The 16,076-nt window shown below is 39.1% G+C and overlaps 1 protein-coding gene across 5 annotated transcripts in view; it reads right to left on the bottom strand.

Moving 5' to 3' along the window:
• Nucleotides 1–322: 322 nt before the first annotated feature.
• Fndc3a (fibronectin type III domain containing 3A) overlaps nt 323–16,076 on the bottom strand; it is a 150,384-nt gene continuing 134,630 nt past the window's right edge. For 4 of the 5 annotated variants that reach the window (XM_037208395.1, XM_028877630.2, XM_037208396.1 and 1 more), the window contains 10 exons: nt 15,428–15,546; nt 11,156–11,261; nt 10,893–11,068; nt 9,557–9,670; nt 8,744–8,893; nt 8,371–8,654; nt 8,074–8,286; nt 5,288–5,454; nt 3,820–3,947; nt 2,403–2,742 (listed from right to left, as the gene is read on the bottom strand). In XM_037208395.1, coding sequence (XP_037064290.1) covers nt 2,428–2,742; nt 3,820–3,947; nt 5,288–5,454; nt 8,074–8,286; nt 8,371–8,654; nt 8,744–8,893; nt 9,557–9,670; nt 10,893–11,068; nt 11,156–11,261; nt 15,428–15,546 — 1,772 coding nt within the window. In that variant the 3' untranslated portion in view covers nt 2,403–2,427. Of the gene's footprint in view, nt 2,743–3,819; nt 3,948–5,287; nt 5,455–8,073; nt 8,287–8,370; nt 8,655–8,743; nt 8,894–9,556; nt 9,671–10,892; nt 11,069–11,155; nt 11,262–15,427; nt 15,547–16,076 lie in introns of all 5 variants that reach the window. The other variant, XM_028877631.2, reaches the window with a different exon arrangement.

Below are 16,076 nucleotides of genomic sequence, written 5' to 3'. Positions count from 1 at the left end.
ATGTAAGGAATCGTACAAGGTGAATTCATTAGGACAAAGCTTCTAAACTCTTTTCTTTTGAGGCAGGGTCTCACCACATAGCCCTGGCTGGCCCGGATCTCTCAGACCCACTTATATTTGCCTCCTGAGCCCTGGAGTAAAGCTTCTAATTTCACTCTCGAGTCTACTGGACTCTTACTTGAATAATTAGTCTGTGTCCCTTCAGGGCTGGAACTCAGATACCATGGGGAAAACTGTTGGAAGCCCCTCGGAGAGAGGAGATATTTCACTTTCTTACAATAGGCAGCAAATGATGAACTGTGTATGAACACAAAAACATATCTCAAAAAAGAATGATACAACTTTTATTTTCCATGGATTTTACAGATACTTTTGCTACATATTTATGTATTCTTATGAGATTATATTTTCCACTTGTATGAAGCTCAACCTTATACAATTTTAAGGTGATATGTTTGGTAGTGTATTTATAATCTTTAAAAAGTTGAGTTTTTGGAATGTACAGTGTATGAGGTAAAATCAAGATTACATTAAAAACCGTTTTCTCCTCTGCACTAGCTTTGCAGCGAGGCTCAAATGGCGAGGACACTATTAAATGACATTTACTATCAAAAATAGGCGTTCATTTGAATTACTATGAAAAACATAAGCCACTGTGTGGCACATTTTACCATTTCAGACATTCAACTATATAGAAATCTCTGGGCTCTTACACTCAAGACTCATTTGTACTGCCAAACGTGGCACTTTGAAGAAGTTTCTAGAAAACAATCGTAATCGCAGTTGTTTGGGGGACAAGTCATCACCCTATTCATAAGAGATTAAATAAAATGTAAACATAGTATATTATAGTGACAGAGTTTTCTTACCACTTGGAGAGGCCAAGTTTATCCGTTTCTTTTTTTGAACAAAGGTTAATGTTTTTTCTACAGCGCAGATCATTTGACATAAAACAATTACAATACATGCCCATTCTATTACAAGGGAAATTCTTCAGAGATCTTCAAAGCACAAAACATACATTTCTTTTTGACAGACAGAGTGCTTAATAATCACTAAAATGCAAAACTCAGCAACTAAAAATTAGTGATTCTCTATTCTAAAATTCAAATAATAAATTAAAGAAGCTAGTTACAGATGTCTACAGATAACAGATGCGATAAAACAAAAATTTCATATAAATTCATTGCAGACTGTATTATTACTGGCAGTCATTGACATCGAGGCGAGATGTACAATGTGATACAACAAAATTCAATCTGATCATCCAACAACTCACAAATGCAAGCTCACAAGACATTAATGAACTATGCAATTTGCAAAGTGCTCTAATGCAACGGTACCCACATGCAATCAACAATTTGGAACAGTATCCAAAACAGACATTATACATTAAACATTAGTTTCTCAAGAAAGCAGCTTGAAGTTTACTGGTGCAAATTAATTTTGTCTTCAGATTTGGTACCCCAAACAAAAAGGTTGAGTTTGATTAGAAATTCTGATGGCAACGGCAGTAGTTATAGGAGATGCTGCAAAAACCATTGGGAGTCCTTCAAAGTCAGCCTAGACCAGATGATGAGTGTGGACATGTGTCTCCTTACCTGACAGTCTGCACACAGCCCTTATGGACATGTATGCACTTATACACATACACAGTTTAAAAGACCAGAAAACAGTAAGTTACTATTTAAAAATTCTCTGTTCTCAAATCTCAAGAAGAGGTACTGTTTAAGTAAAGATCAATATTTCTGGGTCTGTGCTTTCTTGGACTCACTTGTGAATTCACGTGTATGTGTAAGGAGAACTCCACACTCACCCAACAGGAAGCTTCTTTTTCTCACTCAGATTCCTTCATCCAGTTCTTGTTTGCAAAGCCCTCCAGTTATTCATCAAAATCTCACTTACCAAACAATTAAGACAAATGAGGAGGTAGAAATATAGCACTAGATTGCTTTCACAGCATCAGACTTGAACAAGTTTCGTAGAGCATGTGAGTGTAAATTCTAGTCAATTTGAAATTTTCACATGGCAATCATTATCGAAACAAACAGATGTGGTTATCACTGTTACACTCATGCTAACTGGTCAAAACACTCATAAATGCTGCCTTTTAGAAAGTTTGTCCTACTAGAAGGCATATTCAAGGGGGGTGGGGAGGATTTAAAAAAAAGGAAAAAGGGGGATAAAAAAAAGTCCCATCCAAAGAACAAAACAAAAAGCCCTCCCCAAACTGATGTTCCTGTGGCTGAATTCTCATGAAGTGCCAGCCTTTGCCTAACAACATGAGCACTGAAAATGCCCAAACCATGTTTCAATATAGTCTCAATGCCAGTGCTAAATGCCACCATTTTGTAAAAGCAATACAGAAATAATTTTAGTACATGACAAAATAAAATGTAATACAGTGTTAAAAATAAAGATATATTTTCACTTGATTACAAAGTACTGAATGATAAAGGCGATCAGAATGGAGAAGAAAGCAAACACCACCAGGATGACGGCGGCACACTGCTCATCACTGAGAGTACGCCGGGTCCTCACACCGTCCACGGTGTCTTTGTTGGCGCTGGCCAGCGGCTCTGTCCTCTGGGAGATGAAGAGCACTGTGGTGCTGTAGGGACCTACCAGGTCCTGGTGCCCCACAGGGTCTTGGCATTGGCGAATGGCACACACTCGAAATCGATATTCACAGTTCAGCTGAAGGCTGGAATACCGGAATGAAGTATCAGGGCCCTTGTAAATCTATTAAGGAAATATTGGAAAAAGAATGGAGTATGAAGCCTGGTCAGAAAATATTAGCCCAGCCATGTTCTGGAATTATTTTAGACACCAAAAGCTTCTGAGCATCACTGATTTCATCTTTGTGGACGTGTGGTGTGTGGACACTTGCATGTGCTGACCAGAGGGCAACACTGTGTCTTACCGTCTTCAGTCACTCTCTACTTTATCCATTAATATTTCTGAGAGTCTCTCAGTGAACTTGTAGCTGGCTTGATGGTTCTCTGTGTCCACCTCCCAAGCACCAGGATTTCAGGCACATGCTGCTGCACCTGGCTGTAATGTGGAAGCCAGGGCTCACACTCAAGGCCTCAGCTTGCGTTGTAAGCACTTCCCCAACCGAGCCACCTTTTAGCCTCATTCTGTCTTTTAAATGACATTTTAAAAACACCCATCCATTAAAGTACTTGCCTGTGTGCTGCAAATGTGAGAATGTGAGATCTGTCCTCACAGTTTACAAGTTACAGAGTAATCAAATACAGAAATAAATTCTGCTGGAGCGTCAATTAATTAATTATTGTTTTTACTTTGGGCTCCCCTGCCCAACACCCCCATTTTATCTTCAACTGAGTATGATAATATGGCGAGGGAAGAAAGATCCTCAACAAATGGCTTGAGGGTGACAAGTGACAAGGAGTAGCAGAGAGAGAGAAAGAGAATATATTAATTGAACTAGTTAGAAACTTTTTTTTTTTTTTTGAGACAGGGTTTCTCTGTGTAGCCCTAGCTGTCCTGGAACTCAGAGATCTGCCTGCCTCTGTCTCCCACTGCTAGGATTAAAGGCAATGCTCTACCATGACTGACCCTAAATTTAGTATTTTTTAACTCAAAGAGTCCACCTTAGTAGTTGTGGCATTAAAAGTGTTTAAGGAATTCTCATCATGAGATTGTGTAAAGGACTGTAAAAGGATATGGGCTCTTGCTGTAAAATAGGGCTACACGAGTTTCTTAATTAGAAAGTAAATACAGTCAAATCTTCTACTGAAAACAAAAACTAAAGATTAAAAATATGTACATATAAAATGGTATCTTGACACATACCTGTTTGAATTCTGAATCTTTTCCCACCATAACTTGAAGATTATAAATAACTGGGTCTCCTTTCATTGGCTGTAAATATTCCCATGTAATTTCACAAACGTGATCATTTATTTTCTCTATTTTGGGCGCTAAATGGAACAAGCATAAGATCAGCTTCATTTGATTTAAATTGGGACATTACACAGATACTTGTTTTAATCAAAATCAACAAATTTTTAAAACCAAGTTATAAATTAGTGAATTTTTACAATAGGCATGTAAAATAATTTAAAAGAACAACGACAATCTTTATGACGCCGTGAGACACTAATTTGGATAAGGGAGTGTAGACAAATTTCTAAAAGGTCTTATTAAAAAACAAACAAACACAGAGCCAGATATAGGGGTTAAAGCCTGACAGCGATCAGAGGAATAGAAACAGCCTCTAGCTAACCTCACCTCACTAATTCTGCAGCTTCCAAATGAGAGTTACTTCCTGTCTACCCACACCTACACGCCTTGCTGTTCTGCTATCTAATTTGCTCTCTCTGTTCAGCTACATCACTTCCTCTTCCTGCCCAGTGCTGCCACTTCCTGTTTGTCTGTACAGACCTCCAGACCTCCATGGTCAACTAGTGTTGGAATTTAAGGCGTGTGACACCACACCTGGTCCTGTTCCAGTGTGGCCTTGAACTCACAGAGATCCTGCCTCCCGAGTGATAGGATTAAAGTTGTGTGCTAACATTGCATGACTTCTGTGTTGTGGCTGGCCTTTTCCTCTGATCTCCAGGCAAACTTATTTATTAAAGCATAAATAAAATATCACCACATTTCAGTACAGATAAAATATCACCCCAAGGGAGCACGTGAATGGTGCAGTGAAACTCATCAACACCAGACAGGCTAGCTCCAAACAGTTGTGCTAGCTGGTCTGCTTAACAAACTACTCCCAGTGCCTGATGCAGGACACTGTCCCAGCAGTCTCTATCACTAGTTCTCAGACTGCAATGACTTTTCATCTCTTTAGATAAATACACAAAGTACAATCATTTTAAAAACGAGAGCTACTGCAAAGTTAAAAATATGTGTATAGTGTGTATGTACATGAGTACATACTTTGTGTGTGAAACCAAGCTATATAAACATTTGTCTTTCTTAGAGGGAGACCTGGCTCCCACAATCTGAAACATTTAAATGATCAGAGTTTGTGATATTTATTCTTTAAATAACAAGAGCAGGAATGGCAAATGAACCTAATTAAAAAGACAACTTATTTATTCAACTTAGTATTTTATGTCAGATCATTAAAAAGATCAGTGACTTTTCTGACTATTAGTGTAGCACATAAAACAGTTTGGATGACTGAGTGGAAGTCTTGGCACATGCTTTGTCTATGCTTTTATATAACTGACGGGGAGACACTGGATCCTAAACTTTAATCAGAATAAAGCCCTCACTAAAGAAGATAACTTCAGGGGGTATAAGTTACCTTTCAAGGCATAGGGGACAGATTTTGGTGTGGTGAAAACATACTCTTGGGAGAGAGGGCCTTCCCCAGCTTCATTACAAGCTTGTATGCAGAACTTGTAGGAGGTGGACTCATTGAGTCTCTGTACTTTGTACGTATGACAAGGCCCTCTGTACAGCGAGACAAACCTGAAATAGAAACATCAACTTTACAACAACACATAAGAATGTTTGAAAACACACTACAAGTGTATAACTGGGCATGTTATTTTATTTAGGAACAAGTGGCTCCAAAACCTCAACCCCAGAAATAATTGACAATTAGGTTTTCCATCAGATAACAGACACCATGGATGGAGCTCTCCCAATCTGACTTGATTTACACAAAAATGTTTCCCTCATCTAATGCCCAGCCATCCTAAGTTTCTTCTCAGGCTCTGGTACAGCTGTGCCTCTGCCTGCCGCCTTTTCTCTTTACACTTTAAAGGCATCAAAACAACATGAAGGCACTGCTTTTACTATGAGTTATTTCTAACCAAGTCATAATCATACAGTTTGTTATCTACAGCATGAACTTGAGCTATGAGATAACCTGCACTTAAATTTCTCGTTTTCATTTGAAAAAGGGGGAGGGATTCTTAATTCACAGGTATAATTTTAGCTACTTTAGTAACATTTAGAGATTTAGATAGTACTATGAGAGACTACATAATTTTAAGTAAATTATCCATGAACTATTAGGTAGATGTTATAATTATACATATTTTCCCTACTATATTACTTATATATTGAATATTTCTCATTATTTTTAATGGGTAGTTTTAAAAAGTTTTGGAAACTGAGTAATGAGTAATGAATGCCCAGACAATGTTAACAGCCTAGCAACTGTAGTCAGGTTAGGAATAAGAAATAGTTTATGACCTGAAGCAAATATATTTGCAATAAGTAGTAACTAGAAAAGCCTAGCCTTCTGAATCTCTGAAATTCATTGTCTTTACATTAGAAAAGAAGAGAGGTGGGGAATAACCACAGTTGAAAATAGCTGAAAATTACAAAAATCTGTCTTCTGATGCCACCATACAGCAAATGTTATCTATAAAAACAAAAAGAGCAAAGAGGGGCTGGAGAGGTGCTTAGTGGTTAAGAGCACTGGCTGCTCTTGCAGAGGATCCTAGTTTGGTCCCAGCATGTACATAGTGCCTCACAACCATATATAACTCCAGTTCCAGGGCATCCAACATCGTCTGCTGACCTCCGAGAGTACTAGGCATGCATGTGGTATGTTCACATACATGTAAGCAAAACATTCATACATATAAACTAAAATTAAAAAATCTAAAAAAGGACAAAGAAATCAAAGATATTAAGTTGCTTAATTTATTAAACTTATGTAAAAGGTCTTAATTTTCATTTTCCCTAGTCACATTCATACCCCAAAAATTCTTCAGCTGCTAAAATGAATGTGAATGAAAACTTTGCAGTATTATATTTCACATTTAACAGAAGCTTTTGTCCAAGCACTAATTAGGATGATCTCTGCCAAACCTTTGTACACTATCCCAAATGCAAATGTAAACTGGAGGAAAATTTAAGTCAATTCACCTAGTGTTAGTAATGCATGCGAAGAATAAATGGTTCTTCAAAACCTGTGGCTTTAGCTGAGCACTAAGTTATAACTGCTTCTAGCAAGCCTTCTTGCACTTCACCTGAGTGCAAAGAATCTAACAAGAATGAGAAGAATTTAAACAATTCACCCAGCATAGTTCATAATAAAGATAAATTGTTAACCACAAATCTGTGGCACAGCAAAGAACCTTCTGGAAAAAAAGGATACATACAATTCTGCCATAAGTAAAGACATAAACATTAAAAAACACACACTTTTTTAATATGTATAATGTTGCTAAAAGTGATTAAAACCAATGTAAACCTTGGGAAAACTGTCATTAGTATTTTAAACCCAGCAGTTAAGCAGATTTCTAATTAAGTGAGAAATATAAAATAAAATTCAAAATCCTAAATTATGACAGAGTAACAGCATAGTAGGCACATGGTAATGTTTAGATGGAATTCAGGGTGAATAACCAGTTCTATGTTGGTATTTAAACAATGTTTAAATAATCGGAATAACACACTGTAACTCAAATACAGGATTAAGAATAAATCACAGAACCCACTCAGGGCCTGCTGGTGAGGAGGTGACTGAACTGCTACTAATTCAGCATGCAGGCCTTGCATCAGGAGTGTGGGGCAGTGAGTCATACATAACCTTGCTGTCCAGAACCTCAGAGGCCCTGAGCAAATCACAAGCACTTTCTGCAAATTGTACCCAACTGGCAATCAATACTGCAGCACGACTTCACAGCCAAGGCAAGAGTTCATGGGGCAGAGCTCAAGAATAGCCCACTTACTCAAGTTCCCTGAGCATCACTGCAGTTAAACAGGACAGCCACGGCGACCTTCTGAGATTTTGAAAACATACACTTTAGGTTACTTAAGGTAGTTTTGATAAAAACTTTATTACACTTTAATTAAGTGTGTGTGTGTGTGTGTGTGTGTGTGACACACATGCCATGGTGTATGCATGGAGGTCAGATAAGAGCTTGCAGGAGGTGGTTCTCTCCTTCCAGCGCGTGGGCCTCAGTGACTGAACTGAAGCTGTGAGACTTGGCAGCCGGTGTCTTACCTACTGAACCACCTAGCTGGCCCTTATGACGGTATTTACAATGCTCTGGTAAATCAGTTACACTAGAAACATTTACATACATTAACCCCCAAAATATACACATGAAAAGGAAGTAAACCCACCTTCCATTCTTATCCTCCATCTGAAGGTGGTACTGAACAGCATCTGTCGATAACGTCTTCGGGGTTCCTTCTCCCCATTTAAGCTTAAGGTTCTGGTGGTTAAAGGCAACACATTCCAGCCGAGGTGGATCGGGAGGGAGGGGCTTAGTTTTTAATTTAATCGTATGGCTGAAAGGACCAGCTCCAAGGCTATTCAAGGCTTGAATTCGTATTCTAAATGACACACACAAAATAAGTTATTTTATTTAAGTCACTTTTCTGGCTCAGGCAAACATAAACACAGATTTGGGGGCGAACCTGTATGTTGTGTCCGGCTGCAAACTGTCTATGACATAGCTCGTCGTCTTCCCCACTGTCAAGGGCTGCTTATCTCCGAGGTCTATGCTGTAGGCAAGGATTTCTGAACCATGGTCATAAGGCTCTTCCCAGCTAATTGCAAGGCAGGTAGAAGGTGAGTAATGGGGACTTTCTATTTCATCATCACTGATTTCTTGAAGACAAGTCACAATGGCAGGAACTGATGGTGGAGTCACACAGGCTACAACTTCACTGAAAGGACCTGCACCCACAGCACTCATAGCCTGCAATGAATAGAGACAAGTTAACGAAGACAGGACGGTGACATGACAGTAGACTCTGGACAGTGTGTGCCGAGGCCCGGGTCACCTACCTGGACTCTGCAGTAATAGGTAGTAGCTGGGGAAAGTCCTTTTAATTCACAACTGAGGCCAGGCCCACAGTAGCACATCTGCATACTTCCTTCAACCCCTCCCCATTCCAGCCGGTACTCAGTGACATCAGTTCCGTTACTCAGAGGAATCTTCAAGAAAAGGACACAGTCTTCTTAGTCTTGTTATTAAATGGCTTTGGAGCAAAAATGTTCTTTCCTCTAACATATTAAAAATGGGATTGCTTTTGAATTTATTTAAAACATCTAAACACAATCAACAGTGTATAATTTTACATTTTTATTCATTAAAATTATCTGAATGGTCAAAAAAAAATAACGGCCACATACCCGAAGGAAGAGTAGCTTAGGTAAACAAACTTCAAAATAATTTGAAGACAGAATGTTAACTTATACAAATATTTTCATCATTAAATTTCAAAGGAAACTGAAATTATGATAATCATTACTGATCAATTACAATACAAAGTAAAAACACTGGCAATAATGAATTTGAGACTGTAGTAGCATACCAAATTGTATGAATGTTTGCCAAAGTTCACTGGTGGGTGGGTAGAATATTTCAGTAAGGAAACAAAGTCTTTGATAAAAACACAAAATACAACAAGAGAATAATTACTTAAGAGGCAAACATACCTTATTCATACACTCAACTCACTTTTACCATGTGAATTAATCTAGAACTTATTTTTCACATAATAACTGAAGGAGCAAAAAGGGAGACTACCTTTATTTTTTTGCATGCACTACTCCAATCACTTGGGAAAATTATCTAAGTTAGTGGGAACACAGTACCTTCCAATTCACGTGCGCACAGGTCGCAGATCTGCACGTCACTTGAGGGGGTCTGCATTGGTTGGGTGGCCCAGGAGCTGTAGTGACATCGTATTTTTCTGAAAATGGTCCAAACTAGAAAAACAAGCAGAACACATTTTCTTTTTCATCCTTAAATGTTCACTGAACAGAATTCTGTATTTAAAGAGCCAACAATAATGAAGATCTTCAAAATTAACTTGCTAATAAATCTACAGGCATTCATTGAGAGTAAAAGATTTAACAACTGTGGAAGTAGATGCAGAATTTCAAGTTTTGTTTACTATACTTCTCTCCCCAACTCCCTTATTCCCTTCATGAACTGCTTTTTGCAAAAAGAGCAGGGCATCAGTAAATTAGGTAGGTGGGATAAGAAGAAATTATGTGAGGAATGAAGATGGGTACCAAGTAAAGGCCCGGGAGATGGCAGGCATCAATTTTATCTTAAAATCTCAAGTAGCAAGAGTCAAAACGGGGATCAAGTGGAAATAGACAAAGTAAATATCTAAAGTCATTTCGACAAACTAGTAAAACTCGGTAAATAAAAAAGAAGACTTAGTAGTGAATCTGCGACCTGTGAACTGCAGCCCTGTGAGGTCGCTGAGTGCACACAGAGGACGGTTAGGTAAGACTGCCGCAGGCTACACAATTACAATGTTTAAGTGTGCTCACAAATAAACACAGAGTACAGCTAGAGACAGGATATGAAGCAAAACACAGCTTACCGAAGTCTGCAATACTGTGTTAAAGAGACCTGTCAGCTTAAATTTGAAAAAAAAAATTATATGGAATAGGTAAAAAATACGTGCCACATGCCTAAGCAATTGCTTTATCTTAGGGAATCTACCTTAGTGAATGGCGAGGGCATGGGCAGTTGTGTGGAGGCACTCTCTCTGAGTCCAGTGTCACTAGCTGCAAAGTGGGGTTATCACCGCTTTTGTTCTCTTTATGGAATTATCTATATATACAACAGTACTTTTTAAATAACTTACATAAGTCAGAAATGCTTAAATACTAGCATTTGCCCATGAGGCAAAGAATGAATCCCATCTGGTCTGCAATAGGGATAAATGCTCCATAAACCAGTTTAGTGACTATACAAACAGGTTTTTCAACTCTCCCTGAAGGAACCACAACTCTTTTCAAGTGCCACAAACTCTGAGGCCTGAAAGTACGGACGGCAAGGCAAGTTACAGGGCACACAATTTCTTATTTATCACGAGAAACGTATTAAGACAACATGGCTTGATAACTGGTGTGATGATGAAACATGGCTTGATAACTGGTGTGATGATGAAACATGCTTCAGTTCCCTCACCCCCATTCTGTTTGCTGCCCGGAGTCTGAAGCTGTATGTCTTTCCAGGAAGAAGGTTGCTCACTGTGCACTCCACTTCAGAACCTTGGTAAACATCTCTAGGCTCATCTTTTTCTGCAGGACTCATTTCCACTGCATAACAGGAAATGGGTGATCCACCATCAACTAGAGGAGGTCCTAAGGGCGGAGAGAGTTAGGTCTTTTAACACCAAGAATACTGTTGGTTCTAACTTAATTATAATTCATTGCAAAAATGGAAATTACCCCATCGTAACTGTATTTCTTTTGCTTTGGGTCTACCCTGCAACCTGGGAGGGAGGCATGGGCCAGGAGGCACAGCTGGAGTCTGCACAAGTAAAGATTCAGAGACCTGCCAAAACAAAAGCAAAATCAAAACCCAAAAATGCCCTAAACAGTCAGACTGCTTTGATAAAGGGCATTAATTAATACAACACAAAGACTGTACAGACAGCGTGAAATTCTACTTTCCTATCAACTGAAAGAAATAAGGTTCGGAACAGAATCAAGCCTTATTAACACATTACAACATATAATTTTATAGACAAAAAGACACACTATAACTACAATTTAAAAAACAAGGTGGAAAAAGAATCTTTTTAATAAGTAGGAAACAAAACAAGTGAAATATCAAAGACAATAGGCAACTAAAAAGGTTCTGTCCAAAGGGATCCACAAGTCTCTTAGGTTGCTTTGACACTATAAATGCTGTCCACCTTATTGTTTTTGGAGGTTAAGACTCAGTTTTTTGTTTGTTTGTTTTAACTGTATTTTAACCTAAAAGTTAACTTATTTTATTCCTCTAGAAACAATTCTACAATCAGGCAAGTTTCTCTAATATTCAGTATCTTTCTATTCAGTACTGCTTTTGCTTCCTACTTTAAAGTCTTTTCATTTATTTTCTTATGGGACAGAGCTTGAACCCAGGGCCTTACAAATGCCAGGCAAGTACCTTACTGTGAAAAGCTATAAGCCCCAGCCACGATTTTACTTTCAAGATTAACTGCCACATTTCTAATCTGTATACATTCTTTTTAAACAGCGATTTTACTTTCAGAATTAACTGCCATATTTCTAATCTGTATACATTCTTTTAAAACACAAACTATTTGTTGCTGCGGGCCGCAGGAATATATCATAAGAACTCAGCTGGTTATGGCAAAGTCACTACCTGGAGGAATCAGGGAATTCCTCCAGAGGAAGCCAAATCCCAAGGAGTTTTTGGTGTTACTTGGCTTGTTATATATCAGCTGTATTCTGTTATGAAAATCATGTGTGCCTTCATAGCTTTCCCAATTGACTTTTCCCTAAGAAGAGCTAACAGTGTAGACTGATAACTCTCTGGACATACACATTCCAGGTATTTGGAGAACAGCCTCAGGAAAGGCTTTCTCTGGAATCAGATATCTCCCCTAGCCACTTTCAAGGACTACAGGAAACACCACCCAGGTGGGCGCCCATTGTTAGTCCCAGGTGGACTAACAATGATAATAGCCCACATGCAAGTCTCCTGACTTAAGGTAAATTCCACAAGGGGACACCGCCTAGGTCAGGTAGACATTAAGTAATAGCTTTACACAATTTAGCTCAGACCCTCCTTTCTTACAGCCTTACTAACTTTATAGACCTCTAACTACTTACCTAACCACTTCTAGGAATATTTAGATAAACTTCTGTGCTAACAGCTATGCTCAGCCAGAACTCCCAGTTCAAGCCTCCCTGTAATTATCATTATTGGTAGCATCTGGCCAGGTCCATCACCGGATGGAGGAAAGTACCTTATCAGAGATACCTCTGTACTCTCTAGAACAGACTTAAGCATCCAGGCTACCTGTTTGAGAAGGCCTGGCGGATGTGCCAACTAAGCCTTACTTCCTCTTTTCCCAAACCTTACCTCCAGTTCCAGATCTCCCTTTAACTATCACCAGAGGCATCTAGCTGTACACAGGTTGCCTAGAGACTGAGCACACTTTCCCCCACCCTGCAGAAAAACGGCAGACAGCTTGGACAGATAGGAGCCACAGGAAAAAAGAAGACAGTTTTATTTTCTCCCATTGACCTAGCAACTTATAGATTTTTAACGTCCTTTACCAAACACATTTAAGGTTATAGTTGTGCACGTAAGACCCCTCTTCTTAGACATTACCCATATTTAGCCTTTAGTTGATTCATTAGTCACTTCCCCTTTGGGTCACAAATGGTAATTAACAACTAGTGCCCTTCTTTGTAATTCTTATCAACCCTCCATTTGATCCTGATAGTGGACAATCACTGCCTGAGGAAGTTCAGGCTGAGTGTCCTGGGTGGAGGGAGGATTGTGATTTTGGGGAGATATATAACTGTAAAGCAGAGGACAGAAAAAGAAAGAGAGAAGAGAATGGAAGAACGAGATGGGTAAGAACTTGAGAGGAACGAGCTGAGATGGGGAAGAACTAGATTGAAGAGCAAAAAGAGAGGACTAGAGGAACGAGATGGAAGATGAGGAAGAGCCAGATGGGGAAGAACAAGATGAGGAAGAGCCAGATGCGAGAGAAGGAGATGGGAGAGAAGCTGATGGGGAAAAGAACTAGATAGATGAGAACCTAGAAGGGACAGAACTAGATGAAGGAATTAAGATAGAACCTTGAGGGGACAGTAGATAAATATAGAGAGAAATCAGGCAAGAAAGGAGCTAGACATGAGAACAGAACTGAAGCAGTGTATAAAGGATGTTATGCCAGAGGAATTAAAGCAAGTGGACTATAGAACTCGGTGTGCTGAGATTATATTTCCTGATAATAGTCCTCGCCGTCAGTAGTTCTCTCTCCTGAGCCCCTGGGATGTATAATATTAAGGCTGGTCACTCTAATATTATACAAGAATTTGTTCAGCATTTTTTTCAGACAGGCATTCTATGTAAGAATGTTTTGATGATGCACTAGAAAAGAATTGTAGGGCTGGAGAAATGGCTCTGAGGTTAAGAGTACTAGCTGCTTTTCCAGAGGTCCTGAGTTCAATTTCCAACAACCACATGGTGCCTCACAATCATCTATAAGAAGATCTGGTGCCTTCTTCTGGTGTGCAGGCATACATGCAGACACAACGCTGTATATATAATAAATAAATCTAAAAACAAAAACAACAACAAAACCCCCCAAGAATTGTAGGTGCTTATGTTTGTTGTTCTTAAATGCAGGGAGATTTTCTTCATTCTCTGGGTGGTTCTGGGAACTCAGGTCTCTTCTACAGAAGGAAAGTGTTCTAGCCCCAAGTTATACGTTTCCTACCAGGGAGATTTCTCAATGTCTAAAATAGAATGCCATACAAGCCTGCAGGGAAGGACTCACACTCAGTTCCACAATATTTGCATGTCTAACAAGAAGTTTAAAAGCCATTTTTTACAAGAGTATTTTTATTATGTAAAATTTCATTTGAAAAATATTATTATGAATGTTCCAATAAGTGACTCTTGATTAAATTCATTAAAGATACAGCAGGCACCTAGAGTATGTTGTCTGCCCAGGAGTGAAGAACAGGAAGGCGTGAGTGAGCAGAGGCACTTTGTGCACTATCCAAATCCATGAGGAGGATCTGCCTCATTCTGGTATACTTAGTTTAGCTACTGGGGTTGCTTGTGGTATATGCCTGGGCCAGGGACCCAGGATGCTCCTCTAAAACTCAACAAATGAGAAACAGAGACGGGAGTGGGGAGTGGTTTGAAATGACTGAAGGATGGGAAGGGAGAGTCTGCAGTATTCTCATGCTCCCGTTCTGGCTGTAAGCAGATTCAGAGAAGGAACCCTGAGTGCTCACACAGTGGGAGTACTGTGTGGCCAGCCCAAACAGGCAGTCGGAGCATCTGATGAAGACACTTTCACTCAATTACTGACCCACGAAAAATGTTGGGATTGAATGAGTTTACTTGAAGATGCTGGATGTACTCAGATCGAACCAGGCTCTAGAACTGCACTCAGAATTGGGACGGGATCAATATAACTGATGAAGTTACTGGTCACTTTAGTTACTGAGTGAGTCTCTCTCTCTCTCTCTTTGTTTTTCTTAAGACAAAGTTTCTCCATATAGTACTGGCTGTCCTGGAACTTGCTCTGTAGACCAGGCTGACCTTGAACTCAGGGACCCACATGCCTCTGCCTCCCAAGTGCTGGGATTAAACTCCTGGCTATTGAGTCTCTTAACAATCATACAATATGGCTAGCTTTTCTGAAATACTCATTTATATCTGTGTTCAAAGAGTTTACGGTTTCTCCTGACACATCATTTACAGAGCAGGAAACAGTATCTATTTCAATTTCTGCTGGATACGGTTATCAAATATTACCCTAAAACCTACCTACATATGTATGTACTAGAAGTGAAATATCCCGTTAGAATATTCTGGTAACAGTAACACTAGCCACTCAGGTTACAGGAATTATCTTTCCACATCTGTACACAAAGTTTAACAATGAGGGCAGGAAATGCTGATCCTGTCCCATTTGGTCCAAATGAAAACATAAACTAGTCTACACATAAGCATACCGCACTCTGCCCTCCGTCACTGATGCAGTAAACCCGTAAGCGGTAGCAGCAGCCTGGATTCAGCCGGTCACAAAGATGCTCCCTGGTAGTGCCACTGTAGATCATATCCCATTTGTTTCCTGAAAGTGCAGAATCGTGTGCAATCAGCAACAAGTAATGCTTAACATTTTGGCATCATGGACAGGGCAGGTATCTCAGGCTTCCCTAAGTGTTTATGCAATTTATCAGAAACATTTTAAGCCTGATTTGAGTTTCCTGGAAATGATTTAGTTTTCTTTATGCATGTAGCCTTCCAGACAAATCTGTATGGCTTTGTTGAACTGAAATATCTCTGTACAGCCTTTGGCTTCGATTGATAATTTGCTTTTCATTAAGCATATTAAATGCATTTACTAGTCTAGTAATAATATTATATAAAGAGCATAAAGAATCGGTATTATAGCACATTTAATCATAATTATAAGATCTTTCTTTTCAGTTAAGAGGCCATTTTATAGAAATAGAAACTGATGTACAGGTGACTCAAGCATAAAGTTTTTATGTCATAAAAACCTTAATTGGAACTAACTTTTAGAGAATAGTTTTTCTCTAGTACATGTGGGTATGAACCTAATTTAATAAACTACTCTTCAGTAAAAACACTAAATAT

This window comes from Peromyscus leucopus, chromosome 9 (assembly GCF_004664715.2).
Source record: "Peromyscus leucopus breed LL Stock chromosome 9, UCI_PerLeu_2.1, whole genome shotgun sequence".
Lineage (NCBI taxonomy): Eukaryota > Metazoa > Chordata > Mammalia > Rodentia > Cricetidae > Peromyscus > Peromyscus leucopus.
Note: the sequence above shows the minus strand (reverse complement) of the source record. Positions and strands in the feature narration are given on the sequence as shown.